The 10,177-nt window shown below is 42.7% G+C and overlaps 1 protein-coding gene across 1 annotated transcript; it reads right to left on the bottom strand.

Moving 5' to 3' along the window:
- Positions 1-1,053: 1,053 nt before the first annotated feature.
- On the bottom strand, positions 1,054-9,954 carry shha (sonic hedgehog signaling molecule a). Its single transcript, XM_023420006.2, has 3 exons — positions 9,374-9,954; positions 4,941-5,202; positions 1,054-2,822 (listed from the first exon to the last, which is right to left on the bottom strand). The coding sequence occupies exons 1-3, from the start codon at positions 9,671-9,673 to the stop codon at positions 2,134-2,136; spliced, it is 1,251 nt and encodes a 416-aa protein (XP_023275774.1). The 5' UTR covers positions 9,674-9,954; the 3' UTR covers positions 1,054-2,133.
- Between the last annotated feature and the right edge of the window lie 223 nt (positions 9,955-10,177).

The following is a 10,177-nucleotide window of genomic DNA, read 5'->3' as shown; positions in this document are numbered from 1 at the left end:
ATATTTCATACTCCATTTGAACCTCTGCTTCTCTATAGACCTGTACAGTTATTTTGTTTGAAGCATCAAACTTAAATCTTTAAAAACAACCAAAGCGAGAGCCACTGCAGTTTGTTCTATAACCCCTTCAATCTCCCAATACATTCATTTATTTCGTAGTGAACTTAAATAGCAGATTAAGCTCATTTCTTGCTATAAGTATAGGCAGTTCTCTTATAAAAAAAACTATTTACAATTCCCAGCTGTAGAATGATTTTTTAAAACATTTCTCGGCAGCACTATCGGCGATTCACCACATGGTGTCGCACTTGCACAACTTAACAACAAGGCAGCTGGGGGGGAGACTGATGCTGTAATCAATTTCAGAGAGATATGTAGCCTTACAACACCAAAGCACATCTCAAGAGGACACACATACATCACTAAAACCTCACTATTAAGTGCTACATGCACACTCTAAGTCCCTATGAAAATATTGGAGGATTATAGCGATTTGTTAAGACTAACAAATGTTTTACTAAGCTGTGATTTAGACTACAATGACTGTATTTCTTCTGATGGAGCAATCTGACCTCAACCAGCAGACACCAAGAAGCAGATTTAGGGCCAACAAACACACTTCTGTTTAATTTGTCTGCAAGTTAGAAGTTATTTGCGGAGGGCAAACCTCGTTAAATTTAACATGGACTCTCAACATTTCGCAAGCATGCAAAAGGTAGTTCAAAGCGCAATATTTTCGCCATTTTGTAAAAGCTAGCAAAGAGGGCGAAATTGTTTGCTAGCTTTCCCAGTGGGCTAAACTCCCTCAGTTACCATGTAAAACTTGCCACATATTAACTATAACCGTCTAGAATGAATGCTTTGTTCATTATAAAAGATAATTGGACCAAGAAGGAAATATTAACACAACCCTATAACTGATTTGTTTATCAATTAGCTGTCTTAACAACTAATTTAAGACCTTAATATGGCCATAAAATATCTCATAATATTGTTCAAATGTTCCTCTTTGTGTTTCCTGTGAAGCTCATTCAGACAAAGACATGTAACAACTGCAAGTTTGAAGATTTTCTTTATCTCATTTTGTAATAAACATATAAATAATAAACTCTAGACATTTTTGACACATCGCCCTGTTATGAAAGTTAACTGGTATGGTCTGGCTATATAGACTATCCAAACTGTGCATCTGCCGCAGGTCATTTCTATAAAACTATTTCCCTATTACAAAATATGAAAAGAAAAATACATTTTAGTACATTTACAGGAGCTACTTATTAATTTATTTAACGAAACCGTTTCAGTACTACTTTAACTGTTACTGAATTGTCAGAATCTGCATTTAATATTTTTCTCAGAAGAAAACAGAAAAATAGAAACACACAAAAGAAAAAATGCAAGAGAATGCAGACATGAGGCAGAATATCTGTCCCTCTCCGACAACTTAAACGAACAGTTTCCAAAATAATAAAATTCTTAATAAACCAAGCAGTACAAGATTTTTCCAATACTTTCCCAACTACTGTATTTAAATTAAAATATATTCTCATATCTTACACTATTTCAAATAACGAAATGTGATTCGGTAGCGATCTGTCAAAATCTAATTTACAATTCTGTGTATAAAAATATAATTTATGGAACCCCGCGAAGTTTGTTCTCCCCAAAATATAACAGTCAGTTGCACATATATGCACATATGAACATTACAACCTGTCAAAGTTAGCTCCTTTCTACATGGTCTTCTTTCTCTTTGCGCAGTTTTTTTTTCTTTTTCAGTTTTTTCATTTTTTTTCTTCATTTTTTCTTTCTTTTTTTGCATTTGAGATATACAAAAATAGATTATGCACAATTTGCTGCTCACACCGTTTCAGAATCCATTTGTGTGACAGCAGCGAGTTCACATGAGAATAAATTATTCAAAGAGAAACTTTTTAAGGCTCCATTCATTCTTTGAAAGGGGACACATCTTGGAAAAGTCACTGAAATAAATATCCCAACTCCGCTGGGGCCTTTTGTCTTGTTTGTCTGTTTGTTCGTTTTTTAATTATTATTATTATTTTATTTTTTTAATCTACTGAATAGTTCGTGTGTCCTACATTTAAGTCCCATTCTGCTCCTGTAGTAGAGGTTTCAACTCGGGTATACTGACATCCCAAGTGGATGAATCGAGTGGCTGTCCAAGAGCCATGTTCCTAATTGATAAAGGATCTTGGAGTACCAGTGCACTCCGTCGTTCTGTGCACTGGCTTGAGGCTGGGAACTGAAAAGCAATGAGGACACCCAGTGGGCGAGCCTGACAGGTGCCAGGGCCCAGTGCGCCAGGTCATGGTCTTCAATCGCTGCGTAACAAGACGCAAGGACCTGGTCCACGACAACGGTCCCCTGCACGGTCACCGGCGCAAAGGAGCCGTCGTGCTCTTGTGTGTAAATCCGTTTTACGGTCACAGGCTGGAGTCGACTCCGCTCGGGGTCGAAGACGAACACCTTTTGTCCAGGTTGGACTTGGCTGGCGAAGATTGCCGACATCCGCTTGTCCACTTTCTCCGTGTGGTTGTTGTGGCCGACGAAGAGGAGGTGCGCGGCGGTGAGGGTGATTTTCTGGCCCGAGTCGGTTTCGATGACGTAGAAGAGCCTCTTAGTTGTCGAGTCTTGGTCTATGAACATGATGAAGTCGGTGTAAATCATGTTTCCATCCTCATCTGCTGCCAGCACCTTGTCGCCGGTCTGGAGGTCTTTGACCGCCCTTTTGGTACCATCCTGAAGGGTGACAGTGGAGGAGCCTGGGAAGCAGCCACCCGATTTTGCTGCCACTGAATTTTCTGTTAAAAGAAAAATATATTATTGCGTTAAAAAGTGAAATTTGTCAAAACATACGATTTTACACCATCAGAAAATGATTAGGAGCCTATTCATGACTGAAGCCATTGTGGTTCTGCAACATTAAAAAAAAAAAAAAAACATCTTAGAAACACACACAGTGTCCTAAAGCAGTGATATTTAAAGCTTTTAAACACTTTTAGGACTTAAAGATAAGAATCACACGTGCTTTTACGCATTCCAGTTAAGGACCACTGCTCCATTCAAAAGCCCATTCAAGAGAATCTCTTTTTTTTTTTTTTTTTGTTTTGCTCGTATTTGTGTTTTCTCCTGCCTCCACACATCGTGGTGGGCCATATGCATTTTGCATAATGATGCCTGTCGGCTCCTCCAAGCCAAATGCGTATTGGCTTGGACCACGTTGTCTGAGACGAGAAAACTGAAAGCCTTGGCTCATCTATTCTTAATTAAAAAACCCAATAAAGAGCAGGCATTGATATTCTAAATCAGCTTGTGGATCGAGCTACTCTCGGTAAAGAACACTTACGCCTTTCCCAGCTACTCTTCCCATATTTACTCAGGTGCAGAAACCTCTATGTGACAATTCACACAAATAGGCGACTCACAACTACTATTTACCCAGTGGAGCCACTTTTCCAAGCCTCTCGAGTCGTAGATTTGAATTTAAATGAGGGCCCGGACTCTTAAATGCTTTCTGTTGTGCAACATCAATGTCCCCTCTTTCTACCACCTCTCCCTGCTTTGTTGTCAGTCTTGATGACAATAATTTTGGCCTTGGTGGAGCTCTCCACATACCAGTCTCTAGGATCACACTGTCCTACACACAGAAAAGGCGGTTTCCTACTCAGTATTGGGGCTTTTAATCTTCTTTTAAGATTCCCGAGCATGAAATAAGGTGACAACTGAAAACCAGATTTACCCCAACCAATTCAACATTGTTCAGCCAAATCCTTTTGGTAAAGTCGCATGACCCCTAATGACACGTCGGCCTGGCCCATACTGTGATCTCAAAACGTGTGTGCTGAATGATAAATAAGGGATTTATCAATAAAGTCTGAGCTAAGAAAAAGTGCCATGGTTCATCAATCAGTGAGAAGAAATATTTTCTAAGCCCCGTAGGTGTCCCATTGCTTAGTGAAGGCCTAAGAGGAAGATTATTTCAGCCAAAAGTGAGCCACAATAAAGGTCTTAAAATTAAAAATTAAATGTCAAAGCTAGAGCAAATGAGATCCAAAATAAAGAAGTTAACAGGCAAGTTTTTTTTTCTGTTTATCCCCTATATGACCAAACCCAAAAATGTTAGGCTACCTAATTTAGAACTAACAACGCAACTTGCAGAATCTTATTTTGGCTGCAGCTGCTGTGCAGAAATCCACAGAACAAAATGATTTGCTTTTCTGGGTCACACTGAGGAGCCTTGTTAGATTATGGCCGTGGTTCCCACCAGGAGACAGTGTGGGGCGATGTAAGATCAAGAAATAAGCTGCATGGGAAATGCTCATAACGCCACAGGCAGGGATGTGCCGCATACATCATTCATGGAAATATATATTTACATTTTCCGACTCCAAAAATCGACTTAAAATTAATCGTTATGCTGCAACTTTTGGTTTCTGCACTTCAACTATCTCGTCAGATAAATATTGAGATCTCGCTTGTTATTAATCATTCAATGAATGATACTTTTTTTGCTTTATAGCTGATCATCAGCTGTGCAATAAGACACACTTTATTACACGTCTTCTCTCACATGTAGTTTCTTGGAGCTTGTGAATGTGGCAGCTGATTGGTCACTGAAATCAAGTTGTTTTTTTGGACACTTGCATAACTTGCTTAACTTCATTACATCTAATCTACTCTTTACTCACAAGCAACTGATGAAAGTCTGATTTTGCATGAACCTTTCCTAGGAGATAAAGCAGGGCTGCAGTTTCCCTGAGCTGCACCTGCTCTTTTAGATGATTACAATCGCACCTGACGGAAAATGAGCGCTGGTGATAGACTTGGGTCATTTTCTCCTGCAGCCAGCATCGTGGCGCGCATGAGAGATTTTCTAAAGGCACAACAAAGTGGCTTTCCTCCCGTCCCGCAGTCATTACCTGCTTTCACAGAGCAGTGAATGTGGGCTTTGGATTCATAATAGACCCAGTCGAATCCGGCTTCCACCGCCAGCCTGGACAGAGTGCCGTATTTGCTCTTGTCTCTGTCTGAGGTGGTGATGTCCACAGCCCTGCCCTCGTAGTGAAGAGACTCCTCAAAGTGGTGCCCGTCCTCGTCCCAGCCCTCGGTGACCCGCAGCTTTACCCCGGGCCACTGGTTCATCACTGAGATGGCCAGCGAGTTCAGCTTGTCTTTACATCTCTGCGGGAAGGAAGAAATGGATCAGTTAGTCACCTGTTGTGTCATAGATTGGGTCGTAGCTCGCAGGTATAAGCTGCCCTGGCGCGTAAAGTGAAAGGAAGCCTGAGTTTAAAATAGCATCTGCCACCACAGTCTTTTTTTTCTATTGACACATTTTTGTTGCCAAGACTATCAGGTGCTCATAACTGTCTAAAAATATATCATCTTTTGGTTAGAGAAATAAAATATTAGACTGCATGCGCCGCACTTAGAGGGTTTCTCCTTATACCCCCCCACCCCCACCCCACCCCCAAGAATATACCTTCCCGACAGATTCATGGGATGTTTTCTTGATCTCTGCTGTATCTTATATAATAATAACAATTTAAAAAAAAATCATATCTGGGCTCACTGAGGCCTCGCCCACGCCTCTCCATCCCCACCTGACGCCCCTGATTCCTCCCAGCTGAGGTGAAACACACTGCAGCTCTGATCCTGAATGTGAGCTTGCATTTCTCAGTGTGAGCAGCAGCGTCAGAGGGCACATCTCGGATAAGAAAGCTGCTGATGAAATATTGATAAGGCACCGCATTCGCTTCACTGGCCTATAACATATGGGTCTTTGGTCTTGGAGAGGTGCGAGCAGCGTCCCTTTCTATCCAAAAAAAAAAAAAAGTGTTGCATTGAGCACAACACGTATACATTATATATTCATGAGTTTGTATTAGGTCATGAAATCACCGACTTTTTTGTTGGTTGCAACTTGTCTGTTTTCTTTGAATAAATAATTGATATGCAGATGATATGAAGATGATCTTCAAGAGCAGCTGAAGCCTTAAAATATCTGGAGTTTGTCCTATAAATAAATCGTCGCACCCCAACCTCTCTGCGCTCTCTCAATGAAGATGCTTGGCCTTCTCCAAGACAACTATTCTCAACACTCAACCAATATGTCAAATAAAACATCACAAAGAGTCTTTTCAGTCCAACCGCGGAGGGAAACTTTCATTATTCTCCTCCTGCAAAGTCTTGGAAACGTGACATGCCTCCTTAAGTCGTGGTGTTTTGGCTGCTGACTGACAGACTTGTGAAATATCCAGGGATGGTATGGGCGCACAGAGAAGCGTCTATGTGTGACCCACTGTCCTTTTCCCTTATGGACAGGCTGTGTGTCCTAAAGGAAGAATGTTCACACAGACCCAAAAACTCGTATAACAAAAAAGAAAAAAAGAGGTTCCTCATATATCAGTGGCTGTTTTATGAGGATATCACACTTGTAGAATGTGTTGAATAAAAAACAGCTCCCTAAAAAACCTCCCACATTCTGAGTGGGTTTGTCGGAGTCAAGAGCCGTAAAGCTTAACCTATTTATTAATTCATTAGGTCGTGTGCCGCAAATCAAGCCAAATTCTGCTCAGCCACCGTGAAGCCCAGCAGGGTGCCCCGGACCGGCGCTTTGTGCTCGGGGTAAAGTTGTTCAACAGCCTCCCTCTTAATCTTTTCACAAATGATTTGGTTAGAGGAAACACTTATCAGCTACCTGTCAGTGCAAACAAGCCGCCAGCTCATCTCTTTTCCGACTCGTTTGCACTGTGGGCAGGGACTGCAGGCTCCTAATAGTGCTACACTGCAAAAAAATAAACACTTCTAATCTAGTAGGAACTTTTCTTAAACGATAAAAGTAACCTTTTCCAGTGAGGGTGGTGTGATTTCACAAGGCAAATCGTGTGTTTTCTTGAATCTTGAGTCGTTTTCTTGTCACAAAATCTACCCAACACCTTATTCTGCTTTATAGATTGTCTGGGAAATTCTTGAAACAAGGGAAACTTCATTAGAAATAAGTGGAATTTAGGAGATCGAGCAATCTGGCTGCTCGACCATGGAATATTTCCACTTATTTTCTGTCAGATAATATTCTACTACTGGAAGTGCATCTGGCATTTGCGGTTGAAGATGGACATTTTGCAGCTCAGCCTCCAAACTGATGCTCCTGCTCACTGTAGGCCCCCGTCACTTCAGGAAACATCTATATATCCATCTGTAAATGTCTGTAAAACACCTCTCCTGGCAGCGTTCCTGGGAGTGAGCTGTATCTTAATAGTTAAGGGAGTAGGTGCTTGTTCAAGCGCTCCTTCAAGTATCAAATATTATAGTCATGATTAGACCTCAGTGGATTGATTGATTGATTCACTTATTGCACACACCTAGGGGAGCTACAGCGGGCACGTGCCTTGTTTCATGTATGCGTACAACATCAATTTTCTACAACGCATGATAACGTGTAAAGTTCATTATATTAATGCGTAAACCTCCGTGCGTAAAAACCCACCGGATTCATGCGTAAAGCCGCGGGACAGCGCAAAGACTGTTGGCACAGCGTAAATCCTCATGTGATAATGCTTATGCCTTTGTCAGAGTAGTCTAAAAAACCGCTACAGTCACTCTCATTTGAATGTACATGCTTTAATTTGATGGTTTTGCAATGGCACGTACGATAAAGAAAATCTCACCTGTTTTAACTTACTATGGCCTCCCGCTGACCAAAGGTCATAAGTTCAAATTGCGTCTCAGGCCCAGTCAGGGGTGCCTAAAAGCCCTTTCATGTACATTTCACACTTAGAGTCGGTCGTTGGCTTTTCTGTAAACGCTCGGATGCTGAATGGGAAACGGATGATGAACCAGAAGCCGCAACTACTCTGATTAAAAAAAAAAAAAAAAAAAAATATATATATATATATATATACCTCTGTAAAACAAGAAACATCTCTTAAAATGTTATTTAAAGGCTCCAAAACAGACAAAACCCTTTGTCAGAGGATTTGCCACCTCGTTTGTATGATTTGATACAGACCTGCAAACACGAGTGTTTATACAGCAGGTGGGGCATTTGACTCAGATTGAAAGCCTTATAATGAAGACACGTTTCTCTATATTCTCACAAATGAATGAAATAAGAGGCAAATGAAGCCGTTCTTCTGTTTTCTGGAAACCCTGGAACCTCCACGAGGAACCCTATGGGGGAGTGGGGGTGGGGGTTGGGGTGGGGGTTCCTGAACCCCACTTTGCGCATCACATCCCCACGCGCCTGTAATTTCATGATCTGTGTGTATGAGAACCTATAGGTTTATGACAGAGGAGATGTGGGGAGGGCTGAGAGGGACGCCGAGACCGCACGCACAGTGAATATTTCATCGGAGCTCGTGCTCATGCATGGTGCGAGGCACGGGTTCAGGGACTCCGGCGCGCGCCCGGCGTCATCACCACCAGCACCACCACCATCACCACCGGCATTTTATTATTACTGAGCCAGTATCACCCAAGCGCTTTTAATAATTCACCAGCATCTGAGTGCTAAAAGTCATGCTGAAGAGTCGCGGCATCCTGCAGCCTACATCTCTCCGACGTCTTGTGAGCCTCATCTTATCTGTACTGAACTAACTGCCTACATGAGGATGGAGTATTTAAAAAAGATGTCATCTTCCATGCAAGTGCATTTGTAAAAGGCACCATCACCTCTGTGCGCCTCGCTCCTATAATTGACCGAGTCCCACCCATTTATGAAGTCCTGAACACTCTCAAAGAAATGTCACTGTTTTCATGCACTGATGCACACCATACGAAAAGCTAAATTACAGCAGCCTGTGCGAGAAAATGTCTGAATGAGCCACGCCATGCCTGAATAAGCCCGGCTGTTTGAATCGGTGCGCATCCCCAGGGCTGGAATAAAGAAAAGGCGCTTTAAACAAGCTGTAATGTAAAGCTTCAATATGCAGCAAACACTGAATGTCTTCATGAAATATAAGGTAATATGAATGTACGCCTATAAGGCAACAAATACTGTTTCACAGAGATACAAATATAGATATGAGGAGAGGGGCACATTAATATTTTAAATACACTGTCACAATCATGAAGGCCGAGTGTCCTGACTGTCCGCCTGCACATTACTTCTCCAGCTGGATTTCTACATTCGCTTCAAGCCTGCAGCCTTCGAAAACTCCCATGCTGGTGCATAAAGCGCATCTGCTTTTACAGTGAAGTTAAAAGGCTCAGTGTGAAGAGTTCAGCAGCGGGTAAAAACAGACTTCACTTAAGGTGCGCAATCAGTCTGACAAGGAGGTTGTTGCAGTGCGCAGTGATGGTGCGTTAGGAGACGGGCAGTAGGGGAAAAAAGGTTATTCTGTCTCCTTACCTGAGTCATTAGCCTGTCGGCACCGGTGTTCTCCTCATCCTTGAATATGATGTCTGTGTTATAATTGGGAGTCAGTTCTTTAAATCGCTCGGAGTTTCTTGTGATCTTGCCTTCGTATCTGCCGCTTGCCCCGAGGGTCTTCTCCGCCACGTTGGGGATGAACTGCTTGTACGCAAGAGGTGTCAGCTTCTTCGGGTGTCTTCTCCTGCCGTAGCCCCTGCCCGGTCCGCATCCCATCCCAGAGGACACCAAGGACAAGCAGATGAGACCGACCAATACGATTCTGGTCCAGAGCAGCATTTTTGTCCTTTAAGATCTCAAACGAGTCGCCGCTGCTATCTCTACCGTCTGCCTCTCCCGGCTCTCGCAATGTCCTTGTCTCCTCCTCTACTTCGCCTTCGCCTGGTCTCTACCGTGGCAGGTGCGGAAATGAACGCCTCAGACAAATGGTAATAACGGGGCACATCGAAGGAGGGTTAAAAAAAAGTAGTGAGGGAATTAAAAGCCACGGGATCTCTAGTCGAGCTGCAGCCGCTTGTGTGAGGCGACCGCTTTTACTGCTTTGTATTATAGCACCGATCTATAGCAGGGGAGGGACTTGATTGGCTCGCCTAGACAAACCCTCCTGATGTTATCCCACAAAAAAATCTTAAAAGATTTCTTCCACCTGAGGGTTAGCCTGTGTCGCGGGGAGGAGGGGCAGTTCCATGGGAAAACATCAATTATATACCGTTTTTTTTTCACCCTCCCATTTTCCAGATTTCACAGGGAAGGCAGGACAGACAGGAGCAGTGGCACAGTGCT

Source organism: Seriola lalandi, unplaced genomic scaffold, assembly GCF_002814215.2.
Source record: "Seriola lalandi dorsalis isolate HSWRI2012SDOR001 ecotype SW California unplaced genomic scaffold, Sedor1 jcf7180002054616, whole genome shotgun sequence".
In the NCBI taxonomy this organism is placed as follows: domain Eukaryota; kingdom Metazoa; phylum Chordata; class Actinopteri; order Carangiformes; family Carangidae; genus Seriola; species Seriola lalandi.
The sequence above is the reverse complement of the archived record's forward strand: the minus strand, read 5'-3'. Positions and strand labels throughout refer to the sequence as shown.

What these genes read in the sequence shown, in the direction of transcription:
- shha (XM_023420006.2), bottom strand. Translation starts at nt 9,673, where the DNA reads ATGCTGCTCTGGACCAGAATCGTATTGGTCGGTCTCATCTGCTTGTCC. An exon ending in CCGACAGGCTAATGACTCAG is followed by an intron (nt 5,203 to 9,373) that starts GTAAGGAGACAG and finishes TCCTTCCCGCAG; the next exon opens with AGATGTAAAGACAAGCTGAA. An exon ending in TCACTGCTCTGTGAAAGCAG is followed by an intron (nt 2,823 to 4,940) that starts GTAATGACTGCG and finishes TTCTTTTAACAG; the next exon opens with AAAATTCAGTGGCAGCAAAA.